At 49.4% G+C, this 24,489-nt stretch overlaps 1 protein-coding gene across 2 annotated transcripts in view; it reads right to left on the bottom strand.

Moving 5' to 3' along the window:
• Positions 1-1,931: 1,931 nt before the first annotated feature.
• Positions 1,932-24,489, bottom strand: part of Bdh1 (3-hydroxybutyrate dehydrogenase 1) — a 36,204-nt gene continuing 13,646 nt past the window's right edge. Inside the window, exons 2-7 of one of the 2 annotated variants that reach the window (XM_034515171.2) lie at positions 23,794-23,919; positions 14,594-14,666; positions 13,562-13,672; positions 11,393-11,534; positions 4,967-5,119; positions 1,932-4,027 (exon numbers count right to left, since the gene is read on the bottom strand). In XM_034515171.2, coding sequence (XP_034371062.1) covers positions 3,558-4,027; positions 4,967-5,119; positions 11,393-11,534; positions 13,562-13,672; positions 14,594-14,666; positions 23,794-23,876 — 1,032 coding nt within the window. In that variant the 5' untranslated portion in view covers positions 23,877-23,919 and the 3' untranslated portion in view covers positions 1,932-3,557. The remainder of the gene's footprint in view (positions 4,028-4,966; positions 5,120-11,392; positions 11,535-13,561; positions 13,673-14,593; positions 14,667-23,793; positions 23,920-24,489) is intronic. The other variant, XM_076942775.1, reaches the window with a different exon arrangement.

Below are 24,489 nucleotides of genomic sequence, written 5' to 3'. Positions count from 1 at the left end.
GGTCCCTGGCCCCATCCTCGGATGCTCACACTCTGCCTTCTGAAGCTGCACTATCCTTTAGTGGCAGTGCATACCAGGAAGGCTTCTCTGTGCCCTGGAAGTGACTAGGTAATAGGTTCCAGAGTCCCAGGGTTTCCCAGCTCTCTTAGTTCAAGTTCTTCAACTAAAACTGAGACTCTGTCCCAAGCTCTATTCCCATGCCTCTTGAGCTCCTGGAGGTGTGAGCCCTAGTGTTTCTAAAATCTGTCCTCTGAACTGCCCACTGGCCACAGTATCGGCCCTGCAAAAGCAGGCTGCCGGCTACAAGGTGCATTCCTCCTCCCGGAACAGTCTCCCTGGGAGCCATGCTCAGAATACCAAGGGTGGGGGTGGGGTGGGGGTGGGAGAGCTGGTTCCTGTGGCCGTACTCTGTGACTGTTACTATGCGTGAGCTTAAAGATTCCTCTCACTGTTACATAATCGAGGTATTTTTTTCCCTCCTTATTTTAGATCCTGGTACCATCTGCCCTGCTTTTCACGCATCCTTGGCTCTGGGCTGGAGGTGAGTTCAGGCTGGGCCAGTCAGCTCTGTCCCTCAGGTGATGAGAGACTTGGGAAAGCCTGTTTCCTTATCTGTGAAATAGATCTTGGCCCCACCCTGCTCGCCTGCCTGCCAGGGCCACTGGGAAGATCAGGTGTGAGAAGACGTAACTGGTAACGTAAGGCAACTGGCTCTCAAGCTGGGAGAGCCTGCTTGCTCACCTACCCTAAGGAGAGTGCTCACAGGTTTGCAAAGCAGGGTTGAAATACAGGAAGTGGGCAGGCCTCACAATGGGAGTCTCAAGACTCCCGGCCATAGGTGGCGGGAGGAGGGAGGAGGTAGGGGGAGTGGCAACCCTAGCAGCTTGTGACAGGCAGGGCCCCTGGCTGTCCTGTCACCTGCTCACACAGCCTTGTGGCCTTGGTGTGGAATGCTTAGCTCAGCACACGTTGATCAGAAGAGTCTTGCAAAAAACCTGTTTATTTTCAGCCATCAAAGAATGGGTTCATGCCTACTGCAACAGGCCAGGGGACCCAGAGCCCAGCCTGAGTTGTACAGCACCCCACCCCCACCCCACCCCCACCCCTACCCCCAGCCACCCTACATACAAACGAAGGTTTTGGCAGATGGGAGCCCGATACACACCCTAGACCCTCTCCCTACCTGAAAGGCCACAGGAAAGCAGTCAGTAAGACAAAGAATGCCAGGCTCCCGGCTATATTGGTCAGCTTGGCAGTTATAACAACGTGCCATCGGTGGAGGATTAAGCAACAAAATACAAAATCCATGCTCACATAATTCTGGAGGCCGGGCATTCTGCCGCCACCCACCGATGCCAGGTGAGTCACTTTCCTCTATTGGGCCTCAGTTATATGACCTATAAAATGGGACCAACCTGTGATCTGCCCGCCTCACCTATCTCATAAAGATCAAAGGTAGTTCTGTGGACAAGCAGGCTGGTAGTTGCAGCAAGTGAGGGTTAAGTATGAGGTTCTGGATGACCATTGAGATTATTTGGAAAGAAGGTACCCTGGGCCTCTCTTTTCTGAGACAGGGTCTTACTATGTAGCCCAGGCACGCTTAGAACTCACTATGTAGACCAGGCTGACCTTGAACTCACAGAGATCTGACTGCTCTGCCTAGGAGGTGCTGGGTTAAATGAGTGTGCCACTATGCCTGGCAGCCTTGGGCTTTTCAGTTACTAGAATAAAGACCAAAATCAAGGCCAGCAAGATAGTCAACATAGTTGTAAACAAATCCTGACCAGGAAGTCCTCTTTTACAGCTTAAGATCTCAAGGTAGACTCTCTGGCACTCGGTTTATTGCTAAGCAGGACTCAAGTATGTGTCACCTCCAACCCTCTTCCGGTTCCCAGTGATGGACGGCCAGAAGGACTGAGTGTAACTCCAAGCCACTTACACCCAATCTCTTTATTGAATGTGAATACAAATTCTCCCAAGGTGTACAATGCGACTGAAAGGCTCCAACAGGAGGCAGGCTCTGTGGTACAAATGCATCCCACTGTTAGGTAAACTCCGGAGTCCCTCTATGGGCCCTGGCTCCCTCTCTCCTCCCCTCCCAGGCCCTATCTGTCTTGCTCTGAAGACGGGAGCTAGAACAGTGCACCTCTGTTTGAACCCAGAGGGTTAAAAGCCCAAAAGGGCTGAATTTGCTCTGTGGGACCCTCCTTGCCTCAGCACTGCCTGCACCCTGCTGTGGCTGTCCAGGTTCCTTTGCTTTCTCCTGGCTCTGGGTTCCAGTGTCAGGATACACAGCTGCCAGGAGTGTAGGATCAGTTTCCAAGGGGACTTTGCTTCTCTCTTTGTTCCAGGCAGTGTCCAAGTAGGTGGACAAACCCTCTTGGAAAGACCTCAAGCTTGAGTGAACCAAAACTCCAGAGCCTGAGTAGGCTCTAGCTGAGGAGGCAGGGCTCCCTCTAGTGGCCGTACTAGACTTTGCAGCAAGAGGCACAAACGTGTAAAGCTGGCACTTAAATACCCAGCCCAGGACTTGCTGGCACCTGGAACACGGTGGTATTTGGTTTGGATCCAAATACCCAGACCCTGGGAAACTTCAGGGACAAGCATCCTTCAAATTCAAAGATTCCTTGATTGGCAACACAGGCTACCTAGCAGCGTCTCAGCTTAATTAAAAAGACAACCAGGCATCTAGACCCGTTGCTGGGGAAGTACCTCGGTGCCCACCCTCGGCACCACTGGTCTGTCTGTAGCACTGAGCATAGCACCAACCCTGTCCTAGGCAAAACCAAGCTGCACTCTTAGCCAACCAGCATGCCCACCCAGATCTAACCTGAGTCTTTAAAGAGTGTCGAAATCTCAGCTGAAAATCTCTAGGTCCTCCACCCACAGCCAGCTGAGCGTCACTGGCTGCCGGCCACCAGTCACACAGTGCCATGGACACACAGAGACACAGCACACAGTGCCCTCTGGTGTGACTGGCTCAGAAGATACAGACTTGGTCAGAGGGTTGGTTCTGAGACTGATGGGTCCAAGTGTCTGTGGAACACAAATGTGATTTGCTTTTGCCAGAACACTAGTGGGACCCCTTGGATGCAACGAAAGAGGTGTCTCATACATCCTCTGTGATCTTCAAATTCTTTCAAGCACACAAGAAAAAAAAATTCTGCTGTTTACTCATGAGACTTACTTAAGGATCAAATGGGATACATAGTTTAAATGGATATTTTGGCTTTAAAATGATTTTGGATTCTATTCTAATAATCTGTCTTTAATATAAAGATATTTCCCCACAAATATTCATATAAAATCAACTGGAGATAGATAGATAGAAGCACCATATTGGCCCTGAGGTTTAGAGCCACCCACCTGTGCCCCCATATTTGTGAAGGCCCAAACCATTCACCACATTGAACACGTAAGGTTAAAACAGGTCTTCCTAAGGCAGTGGATAATCCACAATAAATGGCTGATCAAAAGGTAACTGTATGAACTCCCTCCCCTCATCCTTCTCCCTCCCACCGGGTTCCCTGGTGGAGGGCAGGGACCTCTTCAGCTCTTCAGTGTATGTAGATCTTGTCAGAGATGGCGCCGGGAAAATGGGTCATGACCTGCATGCGCAGCCACCAGTAGTAGTCCATCGGATGATAGCGGGTATAAGGGGTGGCAGCGGTCAGGGCGTGTGTGACAGCGTTGATGACAGAGGACGTATCTGTGGAACCACTGTTGCAGTAGGTCTCCATCTTGGCAATCTTTTCATCGAAGTACTTCCTGCCATAGTCCTTGCGGACGACCTCAGGCAGGTCATCCCACATCTTCTTGGCAATGGCCTGGATGCGCTCGGGGCTGTAGAGACTGGTGGCAGCTATGAAGTTACCAGGCTCCACCACGCTGACCTTTACACCCAGAGGGTGCATCTCGTATCGCAGGCAGTCAGAGAAAGCCTCCACCCCAAACTTGGTGATGCAGTACGGTGAGCGGGCTGGATTGGCCATGCGGCCCAGCATGCTGCTGATGTTAACCACGCGGCCTGTAGAAGACAGCAAACATTGCCTTGTGACGTGGAGGCCTGGCAGGGACAGCTTTAGAACCATCCAGAGTCTGGGGCCTTGGACCACCCAGCTAATTAGTATTTCCAATCTCCCTCGAGGACCCTGCTGTGCCCAGCAGGACTAGGGAAGGTGCACAAGTGAGCAACAAGCCAGGGTACCAATAGGGTACAGTGGACTAGGTAACACACAGCTAACTGATAACCAGCCAGAGCCTGCCTGGTGATAATACCACAGGATAAAAACACTTGGAGCATGTGGGAGACAGATGGCCATGTCCGTGGGGACTTATATATATTCACTCTAAGGCCAAAGGTGCTACAAGCTGCACCCTGTTCATTCCTGTGCTGCCAAGACCTTGGGACAGCTCTGGGGATGCAGTCCCTCTTTTCCCAATGGCTTGCTGTTCCAGGGAGGAAAACCAGATCTCATGACTTTGGAGGTGGTTTTGCTCACATGTGGCTATTTGATATGATTTAGGCATTATGTCAGTTCTCCAAATTTCTAGTCTCATGTTTGAGCTGCTGTTAGTCTCATGTTAGCACATCTCATTTTTTTAGCTATGAAATGAATATGCTAACATTTGTTTAACATTACTCTGGATACAAAAGCGTGTAGACTCAAGTCACTATGATCCATCCATAATCCCTGGGTGCACAGACCTTTGCCCAATCCTTTTTTGTGTGTTTATGAGACAGGATCTTACTATGTAGCTCAGACTGACCTTACCCTCAAGGTCTTCCTTGTCTCCCGAGTGCTGGGTTTACGGATGTGCACCATGCACCACCGCATCCGCTCCGCCTCTGAAAGCTGTGGTCCCCTTTCCTACCTAGCCCGTCGTGACTCTGAGACTCACTACTGTGGATGTTGGCAGGCACGGGGAGGGGCGTGGGCAGGAAGAATCTGTCTTCCCAACTCACCTTTGGCTCTTCGGAGAAGAGGAAGGAAGGATTTTGTTGTGCGCACGGTTCCCCAGAGGTTCACTTCAGCCACCTCCTTATACGTCTCCATGCTGGTGAACTCCACCTCCCCAAACGTTGAGATGCCTGCATTGTTAACCAGGCCCCACATTCCTGGACAGGAGAGGACACAACCAGTCACCATGTGGGCTCAAATCCCAAACGCCAGCCCACCTCCCTCTACTGTGAGATCTTCCATGACCCCCAGCCTCTTACCCAAGGCTCAGGAAACATGTCTAGAGTCACCCAAGAACGAAGAGAGACCCCACCCCTTGGCTGATACGATGTCGTCCCTTAGCTGGAATATCCAGGTTTCATGTCACCGCTGCCTGCATCCATCAGTTCTCAGCCCTTCATGACCCAGCCTTGTTGTAGATCCCGGCCTGTGTCTTGCTTTACTCCAGCACTATACTGGCTGGTTGTTGTCAAACCTAAACGCATCTGGTGATATTAATTAGAATAATGCCTTCATAAGGCTTGTAGGCAAATCTATAGAATATTTTCTATTTGGAAGGGCCCAGACCACCATGGATGATACAGTGTCTTGCCAGGTAGATCTCGGGTGAGCAAGCCAGTAAGCAGCACTCCTCCATGGCTTCTGCTTCTGTTCTTGCCTCCAGGATCCTGCTCTGAGTTTCTACCCTGACCTCCTTCAGTGACGAACAGTAATGTGGAAATGTAAAGCAAACAAACCCTTCTTCCCAGTGTGCTTTTAGTCATGGTGTTTATCACAGCAACAGAAGTGTAATGAAGACAGGCTTGCCCCCTCCTCCATGCGACTGCAAGTCTACAACCTGCACCTAACCGTTCAATTCAGCTATTGTTTCTCTCTTGCACTTGCCAGCAGCCAGGGAAACCTCAGGAATGTTCCAAGCCAGGCTCACGGAAGGCCACAAAACTTCAAGGTCACCCATTAAGTTGGTCTCTGCAGCCAAGCCTTGTGCATAATCAGGCCCCGCCCCACTCCACCCTGGGACTCTTACCGATTCTCTCTTCTCTTACCAATAGGCATCTCCTCTGAACATGCTGCAGTTTGCTGATGGTCACGTAGTTAAGGGCCCGTGACTCAGGAGCCTCAGTGTCTCTCTTCTTCCCCTCTCTGGGGGACTGTGTAAAGATACAGGCTCCGAGGAGAGGAGGAGATGCCTATTCTCAGGGCATGGTCCAGCTGACTGTTTTATAACATAACAAAAGCAACTAAGGAACAGCTGGCTTTTGTAGGCTCAGACAACATTGGCTCTGGAAAGTTCTTGGAGTTTATTTTGTCTGTTAACTGTTTGTGCAGCAAGGGAAACCAAAGTCGTCAAGGGAGAAGACAGTATTAAGTCTCATCATTAGGTTAGAGACAGAGCTGAACCTGAGCCAAGGGAACACTGGTCTTCTTTTCAAGGTTTGTTTTGAGTTCAGTTTTGGGGGTGTAAGAAGTGGATGGGCCAGAGCCCTAGGGCACAGCAGGGGCTCCTCAGACTTTGATCTCTGTAGGGCTTTGTCTCTGTAGCTTTTGCCACTAAAAGCCCTGTGCTCCTTGAAGGGATTTCAGCCATGATACCTGCTTGTCACCTGTGAGAATGGAGGCCCTGGTCTCACTTTCCCAGTGCATCAGGGAATGAGTTTGTAAATGACAGAGTAATTGGTCTCCAGTTGCTTTCCTTTAGTCTTGCCCAAATTAAAGCTTGGTCAGCTGACCTCTGGTGGCTTCTTCAATTATGGGGAATTAAGGGCATTTATGAAGGAAAGGAAGTTGTTAAGTTGACTACGGAGTCCAAAGAGTGTACCCTCCTCCCACCAGCTGCCTGCTGGAGCTTCCTGCCCTCAGCTCAGGCTGTGACCCATCTGAGAAACTCCACAGTTTCCAGATCTGTCTCCTGACTTCCCTCCTGGAGCCTAAAGCCTCTCTAGCCACCTTGGCTAACCCTTCAACCCGTGCCTCTCCAACCACAGCTGTCAGCCCTTCCTTCCTTCCTTTTATGACAATGCAACCTCTCCCGTGACACAGGCCACCCGTCAACCCTGTCTGCATTAGGAACTCAATGTGTGTGCACTGGGTGGAGAATGACTGAAACATCACGTCTCTGTGTCCTTAAGAGCCTTCTTTGAGCTGGGCGGTGGTGGTGCACACCTTTAATCCCAGCACTCAGGAGGCAGAGGCCAATGGATCTCTGAGTTCGAGGCCAGCCTGGTCTACAGAGTGAGTTCCAGGACAGCCAGGGCTACACAGAGAAACCCTGTCTTTAAAAACAAAAGGAAAACAAAAGAGCCTTCTTTCAACTATGCCCTATGCTCCAGCCTCTATGGCCTCTGAGACCATTCCTCTGCCCCTTTCTATCCTCTGAGACCATCCCCAGGCCTCTGAGACCATGCCCCCTGTCCCCCCTCCCACCACCCCCCCCCCCCCCGCCTCCCATCTCTCCCGCCACCACCGTGGACTGCAATCTCCACCCACTGTTCACCATGTTCTCTATGGCTTCCATGAGACCACCAACTAAGCCCCACCCCACCTCCATTCTCTTCTTAGACATCACCCACTAATGCCCCATGGACACCAGCTTCCCCTGGTGTTAGTGGCACCAGCATCCCCAGCGCCAACTTAACACTTTGTTCTACCCGCCTCCACCCCTAGCAGACACACCCAGCATCCTATCCTCAGCCTGGCTCCCCTGAATGTTGCCACCGTCTCCTCTTCATGTTTGTGGAATTTTCCCTCGGCTCTGTTTGACTCAGGTGGGACAGTCTCAAGTGACCTAAAATGCCTGTGTGCACGCTCTGCCTAAAAATAAGACAGTTTTATCTGGCACTGCTATCCAATAAAGATTAATTACGTGTGACCTGTGCAGGTCTCAGAGGGTAGAAAGGGGCAGAGGAATGGTCTCAGAGGCCATAGAGGCTGGAGCATAGGGCATAGTTGAAAGAAGGCTCTTTTGTTTTCCTTTTGTTTTTAAAGACAGGGTTTCTCTGTGTAGCCCTGGCTGTCCTGGAACTCACTCTGTAGACTGTGTGAAAGTGCACTGCATGATAGGCCTGCTGACCTGACAAGTTGCTGGGATTGACCTAGTGACTCTCTGGAATCCTCAGCCAGTTGCTGTTCTAGACAAACTCCAACCGCACTCCTGCTTGCCTAGAAGGCAGCTGCTTTCCCAGAATGGCCTCAGCCTTACCTCCATGTCCAGACAACTCCATGTACCCTTGGGAGACACAGATCCGCAACGCCTCCTCCTACGGTCCCTTCCATTTGAGCTTCACGGTCCTAACCCTAACCACAGCTAACACATCGAGCGCCCATGCCTGCTCTGTTCTATTAGAGGTGTCACATTCAACTCCTTCACTTCTCCAGATCCAGTGTGTCACCCAGAGCTGGAAAGACGGCTGATGATTGGAATGACTGCTACCAGGTCCTGGAGTGGCATTTGTTGATGTCACCTGACCCTCATAACTAATTCACACAGTTAGATGCTAACCCAGACCATAGCTGAATGGGCCAGCTGAGGCTCGGAGTGGATAAGCCTGTGCTCCTGTCACTATCGACCAGGTGAGGAAGCAATCTCGACCCAGCTCTGAGAACAAGCCGCCATGCTTTGGCCCATAGAATTGTCGGTTTCCTTTGTTGTGGCAAAGAACTGGTTCTGTTTCCACCTGTATTAACTTGGGTCCTGGTTTACCTCTCCTGTGCTGTCAGAGAAGACCCCTCCAGGTCTCCCTGCCTCAGTCTCTGCACCTGTAGCCAGGCTAATCTTTCTCCTTCCAGCCCCTCCCATTCCCGTGGCCCCTTGCCTTCACAGTGGTAAGGTCCAGGGATGGCTACAAGTACTTTCCCACTTCACGAATGGGCAAGCTGAGACCAACACCCAAATCACACTTCTCTGGAGAGGCAAAGCCCTGGGTTAAACCTAGGTTTAACCTTCCTGCCCCCAGGTCCATGGATGTGCCTGGTATTCCCTTCCCATAGCACAATGCCCCCCTCCCCCCCCAGCTGTCTAACTGCTTTAGGTGTCACTAGGTTCGTGTTCCATTCCAAGCTCCTCCTGCAAGGTCAGAGCCTAACAGGCACCAAGTCCAGTCTCAAGTATACAGCAGGGACTCAATAAGTGCTTACTGATGGGTAAATAATGGTACAAGGTCAGGCCACACCCACAGCCGGTCTGCATGTGTGTGCTGGTTTTTCTGGTCATGGACTCCAGATGTCCAGTCCCTTAGAGTCCTTCAAAGCAGGGGGATAGGGAGAAGGGAGACTAATGGGATATGGCTAGACACTCTAAGCTGAGAGTCCCCTTCACCTCAGCACCTCAGGGTGGCTTCCCACACTTTGGTAGTGACTGTTCCATGAAGCCAGAGTGACAATCAGCACCAAAATGTGCCCAGGAGGACCCAAGATAGGAGCACACTCATCCTAATCCTGTCTTGGTGGGATGTTAAACACGGTTGTAAGGAGCTCTGGAAGGGCGCCACCTGGAGGTCGGAGCCAGAACTGCTCAGCAGGAGGCGCTGCTCATTTGCCTGGAAAAGGACATCCGGGGCCAGAAGGGAGGTAGGTAGAGGGGTGACTGTCAGGGACGAGGCAAATGGAGAGGATGGAAAAGACTGTAGAGAAGTGACCATGCTTTCTGATTGTTTTATTTTCTATTTTGGAACCTGAAAATTCCAAGTCTCCACCCCCCAAACTGCAGAATGGTGAGGGGGGATTATGGTGAATGGAGGAACGGGGACCACGGATCCCAGCTGGGCTCCATTCTGTCGGTCCACAGCTGTGATGGCAGGCTTTTTTTTTTTTTTTTTTTTTTTTTTTTTTTGTGCCGCTGCTTTTCCTGCTACTAGTCTGTGAAGACTACACCCTAGCTGCCCCAGAGGCTGCTGGGAGAAAGGGTGATAGGCTATGTGGCTGGTAATCATCCCACTGGGACCCAGCCTGCCTTTTCTTGATGGGCCAAGAACACCAACTATCCCTGTTAATTATTTAACAGATGCTCAGTGGGTCCACAACACACAGGCTGCTCCTGGAGAACACGGGGCCCTAACATGGCCTCTAAAAGGGTAAGTGGTGCCATTGAACTGCTGAGGAGACACCAGTGACAGGCACCATAAGGAACAAACAGCTCTTCATAGCTAGCCCCACAGCAAAAGCCCTTCCCGGAGACAGCAGCATTTTGGTCAGTCACACCACACAGGTGCTGGTCACTTGGTTCCTTCACTAGACCTCACCCCGCAGCTGTGCAGCTGAGGCAAGCCCCCTTTTCCCTGGCCTACCAAGAAGCTCTAAGATCAACAACACAGACTGGCTCTTCCACAGGGCCTGCTGTGTGGCCCAACTCCATGCTTCTGGGTTCCACTTAAAGGGTACTCCTCAAACTGAGGTCCTACACACAGGCTGAACTGGGAGGACACAGATGCTTAGGCCTCAGGGAGCCTCTGCAATGTTTGACCTTTTGACTACAGGCTCTCCAAAATTTCTGTGCCTTTAGCTTTGAGGCATTCTATCCAACTCCTATGGGTCTGTCTCCATCCTCCCTGGGTCCTAACTGCTTGTATCCCCTCTGGACATTCCCCCCATGTCTTCTCACCCCTCATCTTGCTCTTAAAGTTGAGGACACCAGCTATGTAAGACAGGCACCTCTTGCCTCTTCTTCATCTCCACATCACGACAGTCAGCTTTGTCCTTTCAGCACTGCTAGCGAGCTCTGCCATGTTCAGAGTGCACCACCCACATTCTCCTTTAACCTGACTTTCCCAACTCCAATGCAGGTTTCAGAGGGAGCTTCATAAATCCAGCCAGGCCTCAGGACAGCCCCTTTATTCTCCAGCACCTTCCACAAAGCAGACAGTCCCCTGCCTCATTGGCTCCCACCACCAAATCAACCATTTGCCTCACCCAGCACACCATGGGCTGTTTCTTGTCACTGCTCGCACTCTGCCCTCCATCCGGCATGACCTCCCTAGCTGTCTACCACACTACTGTCAGTCATACCCCGACACTGGACTCAGCCCCTCCCCTGCTGCTCAGCCTCTGTCTATGCCCTGCTCCCAGATAGTGAAATCAAGCCACTTACTGAACTGTAAGGTCCTTGGGGACAGAGAGTGCCTCAGCTGTCATTGTGTCCCCACCAGTGCCCAGTGCCTGGCCCAGAATGGGCATCCAAAGAGCATTGGATGAACTGGCCAGAACCAGTGTGTCCATCTGTCACTCTACAGATTTCAGACTTGCCTCCGGCCATATTTTACTGCCCTATTGCACAGGCATGTTAAACTTAATCCACTTCCTCTCACTGAGCAAGAGGAAGAGTTTAACAATGAAGAAAGGAGCCTTTTTGCCAGGTTGCCAGCAAACGGAGGGCAGCATTGAGCGGGAGCCATAGAATAGACTCACAGATGAAGCCCGCAGTCTCACGGTGCCCTTACCCTTCTCAGGATCCTTCAGGCCAGAGCGGATGGTCTCCACCGCCTTCTCTACCTCTTCACTGTTGCACACGTTGAGCTGGATAGTTCTCAGTCGGTCACTCTTCAAGCTGTCCAGTTCCTTGACCCCGGCATCACCTTTGTCCTGGAGGAGACAGGGCTGCAGTCACCCCTGTCTGTCCCTCCCTGGGGAGGGCTCTGGATTCAGAACCCAGCCCAACAGGGACTGACTACAGTCCCTTGCAAAGCCTGAGGCTTGCACTGACACATGCGAGTGGTTGTTCACAGTAACATATTCAAAATAGCCATAAGCCAACCAGTTTTTTTTTTTTTTAAATAAATATCCTGAATAAAAGCTTATCTTCATTTTTATGAAAGTTTTTAAAATGCAGTTTGGGGCTGGAAAGATGGCTCAGCAGTTAAAAGTGTTTGCTTCTCTTGCAGAGGGCTTCAGTTCCGTTCCCATCACCTACATAGTGGCTCACAACCACTTCTGTAACTGCAGTTCCAGGGGATCTGACGCCCTCTTCTGGCCTCTGGGGGCACCAGGCTCACATATGATACACATATATGCAGGCAAATATTTATATACATAAAAAAACTAAAGATTTTACCTAGTTTATCTAGGGTGCACATAAGCAAATTACTCTAGTATATCCATATGATCAAGTAATAATCAGAAAACTGAGCTGTGACATACTGCAATCTAGGGGACCCTCAAAAACATGCTAAGGCCAGGTGTGGTGGGGCATGCCTTAATGCCAGCACTTGGAAGTCAGAGACAAATGGATCTCTGTGAGTTCCAAGCCAGCCAGAGCTGCACAGTGAGACTTTGTCTAAAAACAAATAAACACTGTGCTATGTGAAAGATGCAGTAAAAAGACCCAGCATCCCCGAGTCTAATGTGAGCAACGTCCAGAGAAGGCTAGTTTAGGGGGATGGAGGTAAGTGGCTGCCTGGAGCTTGAGGGGTGTGTGTAGGGGTGGGGAGGGGGCAGTAACTGAAAAGAACCAAAAGAGAAAACTCTGAGCCACAGAAAGGTTCTAAAAGTGAACGGTAGAGGTTGTGTAAGTCTCTGAACCGGGGACGGTCCCCTAGGTACGTGCAGTGTCATGTCCTAGTACTTCCTCCCTTCACGTACCCTAAATGCCACTTGATATCCCGAGGCAGCTAGCTCTACACTTCTCGGGCTATGCCTGGGCCGTCCCTTCTGTCTGTCAGGTCATCTCTCCCAATCTCCATCTACGGAGCATAACTTAGTCCACAGCTCTGAACAAATGTCGCCTCCTCTGTCAAGCCAATCTCATCTCTGGACGCCCGCTCAGCAGCCTTAATATGCTTGAGAATTTTATCCCAGTTCTTCAGCTGTGTCTAAGCATGGAGTCCTCTTGCCACTGGATAGAGATCGCCTTGGGTGTGCTGGCTGGCTTTATGTCAACTTGACCCAAGCTAGAGTCATCCAAGAGGAGGGAATCCCAACTGAGAAAATGTCTCCAAAAGGTCAAGCTGTAGGCAAGTTTATAGGGCATTTTTAAAATTGGTGATTGATATGGGAAGGCCTGCCCATCAGGGGTGATACCACCCGGGCTGGTGGCCTTGGGTTCTATAATAAAAAAAAAAAAAAAAAAATAATAATAATAATAATAAAGCAGGCTGAGCAAGCCAGGGGGAGCAAGCCAGTAAGCAGCACTCCTCCATGGCCTCTGCAGCAGCTCCTGCCTCCAGGTTCCTGCCCTGTTTGAGTTCCCGCCTTTCCCATCTTCTACAGAGAACTGTGATACGAAGTATAGGCAAAATAAATGCTTTGCTCCATAACTTGTTTTTGGTCACAGTGTTTATCACAGCAATGGTAACCCTAACTAAGACGCTGGGACCAGTCTTATTCCGTAGCATCCAGCAAAGTGCCAGGCCCATCAATATCATTTGACAAGTGCATAAATGGCAGAGGAATGGATGAATGGGTGTGAGAACTGGTGGATGGATGGATGATTGAAGTGGGAAATGAGAAAGTGTAGGCTGTTTTAACAACCCACACACACATGCAGAGAGAGAGAGAGAGAGAGAGAGAGAGAGAGAGAGAGAGAGAGAGAGACAGACAGACAGACAGAGACAGACAGACTGACTGACTGACTGACTGCTTAGACAAGGGTGAAGAAAATGGCCCAGTCTTACCTTCATCAAACAGCCAGCAAATACAAGAAAACCTTTTGAGTGCAGATGCTTGGCCAACGAGAACCCAAATCCAGAGTCACAGCCTGTAATCAGGATGGCTTTGCCGCTAGCCTGTTTTAGAGGGTTGGACCCACGTTAGGCACCCAGGATCCTTCAGTAGAGTAGCCACCCCTCCCCAACCCTCTGGGCAGTAATATTAGCGCATGCTGGGTGGCCAAGCCTCGTCCTTCTAGCTGGCTGTAACAGTCTAGAGAACTACAAGCACCAAGGTATTCTGACACTCCAACCTAGAGTCTGCTACCAACAAGGCTGGCTGAGGAAATGACTCCTGCCCTCGGCTCTCAGTGTTGTCATCTACAGCTGCCACGATGCCCCCGTCCTTGTCATCTTCATCAAAGCCAGGCTCATGCAGCACACTTCCTGAGTGTAAGGTGCTCTGTTCACCTCACCCCGACCCCAAACCATAACCCACAGATCCGTGGTTCTCAACCTTCCGAATGCTGTGACCCTTTAACACGGTTCCTCCTGTTGGGGTGATCCCCAACCATAAAACTATTTTCATTGCTACTTCATAACTAAATTTGCCAGTGTTATGAATCCTAATGTACATCTCAGTGTTTTCCGATGGTCTTAGGCGAGTCCTGTGAAAGCGTTGTTCAACCCCGCCCCTTAAAGGGGTCATGACCCACAGGTTGAGAATCACTGCCTTAAGAGTAAGTGTGATTCTTTCATGTCGCCAGTGAGGAGGAAATAGAGATGCTTCTGAAATGCCCAATGCAGTTAATGGTAGGGCTAGAACCCAGACGGGGCTGAGAGTCCCCAGCCTCACTCTGAACCCCCAGCTCTCTGCTTCCTGGCAGGCTTTTCCCAAGCTCCTTGGCTAGGAGGGATAGTATGTCATTATTGCTCCCCTATGCATGGGGAGAGGGTCTCCCTACTGATGGAGGGCCTCAAAGGGTTAAGGAGATGTGGTTCAGAATGTCCTGACCACCTAAGGTCCCACTGGCTCCCAGGGAGCTGTCTGCCACTCACCGCATCAGCCTGACTGGCGTAGGTCCGACGAGTGTCAGGGCTGAAGGATGCTGGGTAAAACAACAGTGTGTGTCTGTAAGAAAACAGGAAGCCATGAATGCAAGGCCCTGGTCCCTCCCCAGACCTCATTCCTGGGCAGAAATACCTTGGAACGCCTTCAACCGCCATCTAGGCTAAGAGAGCTCTGACTTTCTCCCCACCCAGGAGGGAGAGCTCCTGCTGCATATAGACCCCTCGCCCCCTTCCACCACGAGCCAGGCAGGCCACCAGCCATTATAGCAGCCATCTCGGCCACTATATAGGAGATTCCTTTCTGAAAAGAAAGCCAACCCAAAGGCTACTTTTCTTAGAGGCAGTGCCAAAACTTAACTGGCTCATGGCCTGCCCCAGAAAGGTTCACTTTCTGCTTTCCAGGGTACACAGATGGTCAGCGCTCCAGGGTAATCAAAGCATGCGTATGCTTTCAGAAAACAACCTTCTGCAGGCTGCTGAGATGGCTTAGTGCGTAAAGGTTGTTGCTGCCAAGACTGTCAGCCTGAGATTCATCACTGCAACCCGGGGGATGCTAGGAGAGAGCACTGATTCTGCAGGTTGTCCTATGGCCTCTACATGTACACACACACACACACACACACACACACACACACACACACACAAAGTAAAGCCTTCTATAGTGGGATATCTTCCCACTACATTCATATAAAGCTCAGCGGTTGGGCTGTATGAGAGGTGGGTGGAGAGGAGCCGGAAGGAGAGGAAGAGGAGAAGGAAGAAGAGGAGCTAGAGAGAGGAGGAGAGACTTAGGAGCTATGGAGAACTACCCATGGGTCCAGGACCTTTCCTGGGTAACAATTTACATCTTCAGGTTAGATATTGGGAAACAACCCTAATTGTGTGGGCAAATTCTTAATTGAACACTTCTAAATATATATATAATATATATATATATAAAGCCTTTGGATAATAATTAAGTTTTAGAGTCTCACATCTACCGGGTACTGCATGGATGTCTGGGGTTCAGCCAAGCTTTGTGGATTGGCAGAGCCATCTCCCACACTGGCGTCTCGAGGGTGCCAGGGCCGGAGCATCTGGCAGGTCAGTGAGAGCACACCGCCGCTTGTGGCCTCAGGCCTTGCCTAGTCAGGAACATGGCGGCCCCATAAGAACAAGCCAGATTGGGTGCCGCCATCTTAAATATTAACTCAACAGCCTTCTGTAATTTCAGAGTTTTAACTCTCCCTAAGCTCAATACTGAAGAAGAGGAAGAAGACGAAATAATAATACATAGAGCTCTGCCTCATGGAGGCAGGCTTGTAATCACAGCTACTTGGGAAGATGGATCAGGAGGATCACAAGGCCATCCTGGGCAACTTGGTGAGACCATACCTTATCATCAAAAGTAAAAATAGGGTTGTGGATACAGTTCAGTGGTCACATGCTCTCCTATCACAGGCAAAATCCTAGGATCAAACCCCAGTACTAGAGAAAGAGGGGAGAAGACAGAGAGAGGGGAGCAAAGAGGAGTGTGGAGGGTTGGGGAAAGGGAATAGAAGAGAAAAGGGGAAAAAAGCAAGTGAGCAGGAGACGCTGGCTATCACTTGCCCAATGTCCATTAATGACAGCATTGCCCAGTGTGCAGCATCATAGCCAGATTCAGCTACAATGCAGAGTCACTTCTTCCATCTTTCTCTTTACCCTTTTTACAGCCCCCCCCCCACACACACCCCTACCACTACCACTATCATTTCAACAATGCCAGGCCAGGCATGGCGGCTCAATCTGTAATCTCAGCGCACCTGGGCCACAAAGTAAACTTCTGTCTGAGAAACCACAAAACAGTAACAACAAAGAGAATGTTATAAAATGGATCATACAGTGCATAGCCGGCTGCATCTGGCCTTCTGCACCCACCCTTGCTCTCCAGAAACTCATCCAAATTGTTGGATACAAGCTTTCCTTTTTTGTGTCTAAGTCATGCTCTCTAACTTAGGCTATTGTATAACTGTTTACCTTGCCGAAGGTCATCTGGGTTGTTTTCAGTTCGGATTTATTATGAACAAAGCTGCTATGAAGATTCCTGGGCAGGATTTTGTATAAACATATTTCTCTTGGATAAGCTCCCAGGAATGCAATCATTGGGTCATATGGTAGGTACCTATTTCGTTTGTAAAGACACTGGGGAGCTGTTTACAGCTCTAGAGATCTGGACGCATGCTACATGCCCAGCAGAGATGTATGAGGTCCCAGCGTCTCCACACACTTCCCAGAATTTGATACTTTTAGTAGTGTGAGGATGTCAGATCCCCTGGAACTGGATTTACAGTTGTGAGCTGCCATGTGGGTGCTGAAAATTGAACCCCGGTCCTTTGGAAGAACAGCCAGTGTTCTTAACGAATGAGCCATTTCTCCAGCCCCCTACTTTACATTTTTTATTTATTTGTTGTTACAGATTTTTTTCAGACAGAGCCATCGTCTAAGGCAGGGGAGCATGGAACTTTTTATATAGACCAAACTGACTTAAACTGCCCTGCATCCTCCTGTCTCAGCATCCCAAGTGGTGTCATTACAGGCGTATGATTTCACACCTGGCCCCTGCTTTTTTTTTTTTTTTTTTTTTTTTTTTAAATTTTGTCCATGTTGAAAACCATGCATGACCATCTCGCCATGGTTTTACTTTTCAATTTTCTAATGGCTAATCATGTTTACTACCTGTCTCAGGCCAGACAGCGGATAAATAACACAGTGGGGGTGACAGAGAAGCAACTTAGTGGTTTAGGAAGGGAGAAAAGCTAACAGTTCTGCAAGCTGGGAAGCTTAAGCTTAACTTCAAGGTGGTGGCAGGCATGGGGGCCTACTTCCTAGGCTGACAGTTTTTACTGTGACTTTACTTAGCAGGAGGAGATGGTGGGGGTGTCTTGGACCTCTGTCCCAAAGCCCCTAACCCACTGATGAAGGTGGCTTCATGACCTAACACCTAAGACCTTCTCAAACCAGCTGGTATGGTTGCTTTGAACTGTCAACTTGACAGGATTTGGAGATGCTCTGTCTGTGAGGGCACTTCCAGAAAGGATTCCCTTAGGGTGGGGGAGCTACCCTCACTGGCTGCAACACCTAGTGGAGGGCTCATATGCAAAGAAGCCTGAGGGGAAAGCTGCTTCCTGAACTGTGTGCACTACTGCTATCCCCCTCCAGCCCCCTCTGCCTTCCAGTGATAATCCTGGGATCTTCCAGGCCCCTGGCACAGGTTTGATGCTGCGGAGCAGTTGCTGGGGTCTCTGGCTCTTCGGCATGTACATAGGCATTGTTGGGACTGGCCAGCCTCTACTGTTTAAGCCAATCTAATGCACCCCTTTAAAGTTCTCTTTCCCTATTCCTCTAGAGAACCACACTACACCAGCGCCATGGGGAGCTGGATTTCAGCAGACAAATTTCGGAGGTTAGTTACACAAGCATTCAGACCACAGCTTGGGGCATATACATACTGTTTGTCCACGTTCTGTGCCGACTCTTTCTTCTTGCACTGCTAAATTTTGAAAATCCTTTAGATGCTTTAGAAGTTTTTGCAACCCAGGTAGCCTAAAAATCTTTCTGCTCGTCTACAACATCCTCCTTTTTGTTTTTTTCCAACATAATATTTGTATTGATTCTTTGGGAATTTCACATCATGCACCCTGATCTCACTCATTTCCCAGTCCTTCCATGTCCACCCCCAAAATGAAATAAAAAATTAAAATTAAAAAGCAAAACAACAACAAGTCCAATTTATGTTATCTGTATACTCACTTGGCGCCTGGTCAAACTCTTCAGTGTCCTGCCCAGAATGTGGTGGCACTGGGCTCTACCATCATCACCTAACTGTCCAGTGGTACAGTTTTACGTTTCCAGAGAACTCACAGCCCCAAACTCTCTGCACCCAACCCGGAGAGGCAGAGCCCTACAGAGGGGTGATTCGGCCCCTATCCAGCATGGGACAGCTCCAGCTGGCATGAGTATCCCGCTGGACTCTGCCTGGCTGTCAGCCATCTCTCACATTTCACATCTGCTCTCATTTCAATGTTCTCAGTTTTGCTAGGCTGCCCACACCTGTGTGAGACCCCGGGCGAGGGCTGCTTCTTGGTGTGAAGGGGCCCTTGCTCATAAACAATTAAAGCAGACTCCCCAGGGTGAGGCAGACCGAAGCAGAGCTACTCTGTGCTAAGGGCCTGTGGCCAGCACCACTGCTGATTTGAACACTTGCATCCAGGAACTCAAGGCCACATAGAAGAGACCTTCCAGGATGATGGAGGTATCCATGTTGGCTTTAGCCTTCCTTACTGTTCGGGCTTCTATCTGTTATTACTCCCATTATGGACCAGCATCGGTAACCAGTAACTGAACTGGTTTTCACCAGAGGAGCCGCAAGTGAAGTGGGCTCAGTCTAGTTAAGATTGGGTTAGAAGACTGACCCAAGTGCAGCTTGGGAGAAGTATAGTCTCGCAATGGCCTCTAGCGGAAAAAAATTCAGTTAAGAATCTCCAGTGTCACATAGCTGCCAAGAGGGATTATTCAAACCCAGGGTGGGCAGCTGAAAACACCGGAACCCATTTCTACACTGCTGGACCAGAGCCTGCCTGGGCAGATCACTAGTGCAGGGTAGAGGTGGAGTGTCCTGGGTGAGAACACATCAGTATGCCGCCTTCCGGAGGCACCAGTGTCTTCTGGCACAGCCAGATACACCTAAACCCAAAGGCTACTGGGGCCACTAAGAGGAGCAGACTGCCAGGTGTCATGGCAGCAGCCATAGCCAGCCACTCCTGGGGAAGTTCTCATCTGAATGTGTCCCGTGAGACCACTCTGAGGCTGGTGACCAGCAGTGGCTGGGCTGCCGGGGCATTTCACTCTAAGAAGGAGCAGAGGGCAAGGAAAGGCCACTCAGGAGAAGCCATATAGACAGAATAAAAAGAACAAGCGGAGGGGTACTGGATGGCATGGACTCCAAAGAGAGACGCGACTGTGACTACAGAGATGGGCGCAGGAACAAAGGGTGCCATTTACAGGAGGATCATTTCTACTTACTATAAAGAAAGACTGCATAGAGAGCTGTCCAAAGACAGAAGGCTGCTTCCTGTCAATGGACGCATTCACAAGCGTCAGGGCTGGAAAGGACTGGTCAAGGCTGCTAGACCAGCAGTATTCACCGGCAGGGACGACTGGAGCATGAAGCCCTGGGCAACTGAGCAAAGATTTTCCCTACTGATCTTAGCACAGGTTACCCCTGTGCCAGCCTCTCTTTGCACCTGCTGGCACTCTCAGCCTCTACTGATTACATGTCCTCCACTGCCCTAGGTGTTAGTATCAGGCTCTGAACCCAGTGACATCACATCTGGGCCACACCCACATCGTTGCCAAGGCAACCGCCATACACTCCCAGAATCCACCTGGCTACCTCACCTTTACCTGGGAGATACTATGCCACCGCCCATATAAAACAGGCAGAACCCCCTGACCTCCCTCCTCTTCTTCTGTCTTCTTCCATCTTCTTACCCTTACCTTTGCCCTATCTCCTGAATAAACTCCCCTCCACCCCCAGAACTGTTTGGTCTGGAGTAGTCTGTTCTGAGCTGCGCATGGACATCTAACGCAGACGTCAAACACTAGGGACATTTAATTCATTGTGGTTCAACTGGTATTCCCCGCCCCCCCACCATATACACTGTGCCCCTTGCAATTATCAGGTATCTCTTCATCCAGTCAGATAGTCAGGAATGTCCCTATAACAGGTTTTTTTCCCTCAATTGAGCCAGAAATGCAACTAATGCCCCACTTCCCTTTAAGGATAAATCTTTGGTAGAAATACTTTAATTTCTTTTGGGTTTTGTTTTTTAGAGACAGGATTTCTCTGGGTAGCCCTGGCTATCCTGGAACTCACTCTGTAGTCCCAGCTGCCTTGGTTTCCCAAGAGCTGGGATTAAAGCTGTGTGCCTCTACTGCCCAGATGTGGTTATTTTCCATATACGAAAATCTTAGAAATCTCTAAAAGCCACTTTGGAGTCAGGTTTTTCTATTTTTCATTTTATGTGTATGAATGCCTGCACATATGTATGTGCACCACTTATGTGTGTGGTACCTGCAGAGGCCAGAAGAGGGCACCTGATTCCCTTCTAACTGGAGTTAGACCAGTTATGAGCTGCCACGTGATGCTCCTCTGGGAGCATCTGGGTTCTCTGGAAGAGCAGTTGGTTCTCTTTATCATTGGGCCATCTCTCTAGGCCCAGGTTTTTCTGTTTTTATGAATCACTTGCTTTGAAAAATAGATGTGGGTAGTTTTGCTATATTCCTCAGCAAGGCACCAATACAGCTTGGACACTGCTGGCCGGTGATTTCTATAGATTCCAGAGTGAAAGGGGACAGGAGGGAAGAGCCACAGGACAGAAAGTGCTGAGTCCCTGGTGCCTGAGGAATGGGGTATCTTGGCCTCCTGGGAACTGGGCATCTAAAGTTACGAAGGTGAAGAAGCCTGTGGTACAAGTCATTTTCCCTGGCAGTATGCATGGTTTGCAGAGGGAGTATAGCTCTTCCTAAATGCACAATGCTTATACTGAAGATGAGGTGAATTCTCCCTGAGAAAAGAGTTGTAGTTATGTGCAACAAAGCAGAAAACATGCAGTCCTGCAGCAAGCTGGACAAACCCAGCGTGATCTAAGAAGGGCAATCTGTGCCCATGCAGACTGTGGCATGGTTCCTGCCAAATTCCCAGGCAACCTTCCTGGTTAAGTCACTGGACATGGAGTTCCTGATGTTGTAACCTTCAAGGATTTGAAAAAGTAAATATGCATGGATTAAAAAGAAAAAGACAGAAAGTTACTGCTTTCCAAAGCCCTTTAGCATCCAGGATCCTTGTCTCCTGCATGCCAAGGACACTGCTATGCACGGAGGCTCATTTTAAATCCCTCACATGGCAACGGTGGAGAGCTGAAGTGCTATTTCCAACCAGACCTCAAGATCCCATACAAATGGGTTTTAGCAAATGCTGAGGGAATTCACAATGTATGTTCTAAAGAAATATACTAGCATAGAAAACACCAATTTTCTTGCTACAGGGACTTAGCATTTAACTTGATGTTCTGTTTCATGTCCCTCAAATATAACCAGAAGTATGTCTTACTTTGAAGCAGCAGAACCTACAGAACCCCCCTTGTTATAGGCAAGATCTACTGACTGGCTACACAAACACCTAGACCTAGCACTTACAGGCTAAAGTAGGAGGACCCTTGAACCAAGGAGTGGGAAACCAGCCCGGCAACATGAGAAGATGTTGTCTCCAAAATACCAAAGATCCACTTGTTTAGTCTGAACTTATTTAATAATCCTTCCAAATCACAGCAGTTCAGGGATGTCCAGGGCATTTACTTAAGAGTGTAAATGGAAAAAGACCAAGGAAACGAGTCACACAGACAATGGTAACGAGAAGGGCACACCTTGATCCTGCAAGCTCCTTGCCTACGTGCTAATCTGTATATAACCACGATGGCACACACACAGACCCCATGCCAGGAAACACTCTTCAGTGTCAAGACTGTGACTGAAGGTAAGGAAGTTGTTGCTGATGGGAAGAGGCTAAGGAGGCACATCAACCAGATGTGGTGGCTGGGGCTACATTACGTGCTATGTATCAGGCCTTTGGTGGAGGCTGGGTGAGGTCTGCAGCTTGGTTATCGGCATTATATATGCAGCAATGTCCTTATGCTCATGGATACAATATGATTTGATATGATGCAAATGGCTAAGGAGGTTGAGTGAGAAGTGTAGCAGGATACTTATTCTGCTACATTGTATTCGCAGTGGAGCTCAGTGATTAGGCAGTAGAAGAAGAGGTGGGGCTGAGAGAAGAAGAGAGGAAGGGGAGGAGAGAAAGAAAGGAAGGGGAGGAGAAGAAGGAGGCTATAGACCATGGAGAACCACGGATGGGTCGAAAGCTGTCTTGGGTAGTAACTTCTATTAAAAGGTTAGATATTGGGTAACAACTCTAATTCTGTGAGCATCTTGTTTCTTGAGCATTTCTAAATATATAAATTCTTTAGATAATCATTAAGCTTTAAGAGACTTCATTCTACCAGGTACTGCGAGGATGGCAGATATTGTCTGGGGTTCAGCTGAGCTTTGTGGATGCAGCATGGTAGATTGGCAGAGCCATCCCTGACGCTGGGGTCTCCTGGAGCTAGGACCTGCGGATCTAACTAGGTAGATCCCGCGTCAGAACCAAGGAGCAGCAGGAACATGGCAGCTACCCAGGAACAAGCCAGACCGGGCACCATTTTCTAAATATCTCCTGATACAGAGGAGAATCTGGGTGTTCTTTGTTTTTGCAATTTTTATATGGTTTTAAGAGGATTCCAGAGCCAGGCGGTAGTATCACACTCCTTTAATCCCAGCACTCGGGAGGCAGAGGCAGGCAGATCTAAGTCCAAGGCCAGCCTGGTCTACTGTGCAGAGCTCCTGGTGCTGCTTCTAGAAATTTGGCAACATTTGTCACTGGGCTTGGACAAGGAAGCAGGCTCAGATAAGAATGTTTACATTTGGGCTAATGCAAAGCTCAAGGTAAACTCAGCTGAGGAATGTGTGGCTTTCCTTTTAATTAGCCCCTAGAAAAAGTGACCAGGGGACTTAGTTTATTGCCTTGTTTGGTTACTTTGTCTTTGATCTAAGAACTGACCATATTCTTTTCATGTACCTAGAATGGTATAAAAGATGACTGGAAAAAAAAATAAACCCACCTCAGCCTCAGCAGTGACTGGAGCCATGTTAGAGTGTTGTCTAATTGTCTTTTTGTTTGCAATCCTCACTCCCTTGGGAGCCTGTTGACTGAGCTGGCTCGGTCAGTCTACAGAGTGAGTTCCAGGACAGTCAGGGCTACACAGAGAAACCCTGCCTCGGAAAAACAAAATTTCTTTCATATAAAAGGGGAAAAGGGTTTATTTTCGCAGTCACTAGCAACCATGTGTACACTAGGCAAGTGCTCTTTCCCTGAGCTACAGCCCCTGAATAGACAAAGGGGTTTAGATAGTCGTCAGGAGCTGTTCCTGTTTGCCCTGTGAGCCCCTGTGAGCCCCGGGAAGGCCTGTCTCCTGAGCACTGGAGTCTGGCAGCAGTGAGGATGTTTAGGACCTGCCTGTGGAAGGGGGTGGGGGTCTTCAAGGCCAGCTCTTCCTTGGGTTGCTTACCTTGTCCCATTTTCTCTGTCACAGACACTTAGGGCTTTTCCTGGGAGCTGTGACAGGGGTCTGGAGATACGCGCAGCCAGCATTGTCACACTAAGTTGTAAGAAGATCTGCTTCCTTCTGGTGGTTCTGAAACACAAAGTACACGCTCAGTGTCTTCTACTTGGGAGTTTAGTCAGGAATGGCCATCTTCTTTTTTAAGTTATTAAAGTTAACTGACTAGGTATAGGGGTGATATTTAGAAAATGGCGCCGGGTCCAGCTTGTTCCCAGGCAGCCACCACATTCCCACTGCTCCCCGGCTGTGACCGGGGCTCTGGCTAGCTAGATGCGCAGGCCATGGCACCCACAAGATGCCAGTGTGGGGATGGCTCTGCCAATCCCTCATACTGCATCCACAAATCTCGGCTGAACTGCAAACATCTGCCATCCTCGCATACCAGGTAGAATGAAGACTCTTAAAGCTTATTAATTATCTAAAGGATTTATATATTTAGAAATGCTCAGTCAACAAGATGGCCACACAATTAGAGTTGTTACCCAATATCTAACCTTTTGGTAAGTAGCTACCCAGGACTGCTTTCGACCCATGTGTCCTCTTCCATCGTTGCTAGCCTCCTGTTTTCTCTCCCCTTCCTCTCCTCCTCACTCTGCCTGCCTCTCACACTGCATAATCACCAAGCCCCACTGCGTATACAAT

The sequence above is a fragment of the Arvicanthis niloticus genome, chromosome 12 (genome assembly GCF_011762505.2).
Source record: "Arvicanthis niloticus isolate mArvNil1 chromosome 12, mArvNil1.pat.X, whole genome shotgun sequence".
Lineage (NCBI taxonomy): Eukaryota > Metazoa > Chordata > Mammalia > Rodentia > Muridae > Arvicanthis > Arvicanthis niloticus.
The sequence above is the reverse complement of the archived record's forward strand: the minus strand, read 5'-3'. Positions and strand labels throughout refer to the sequence as shown.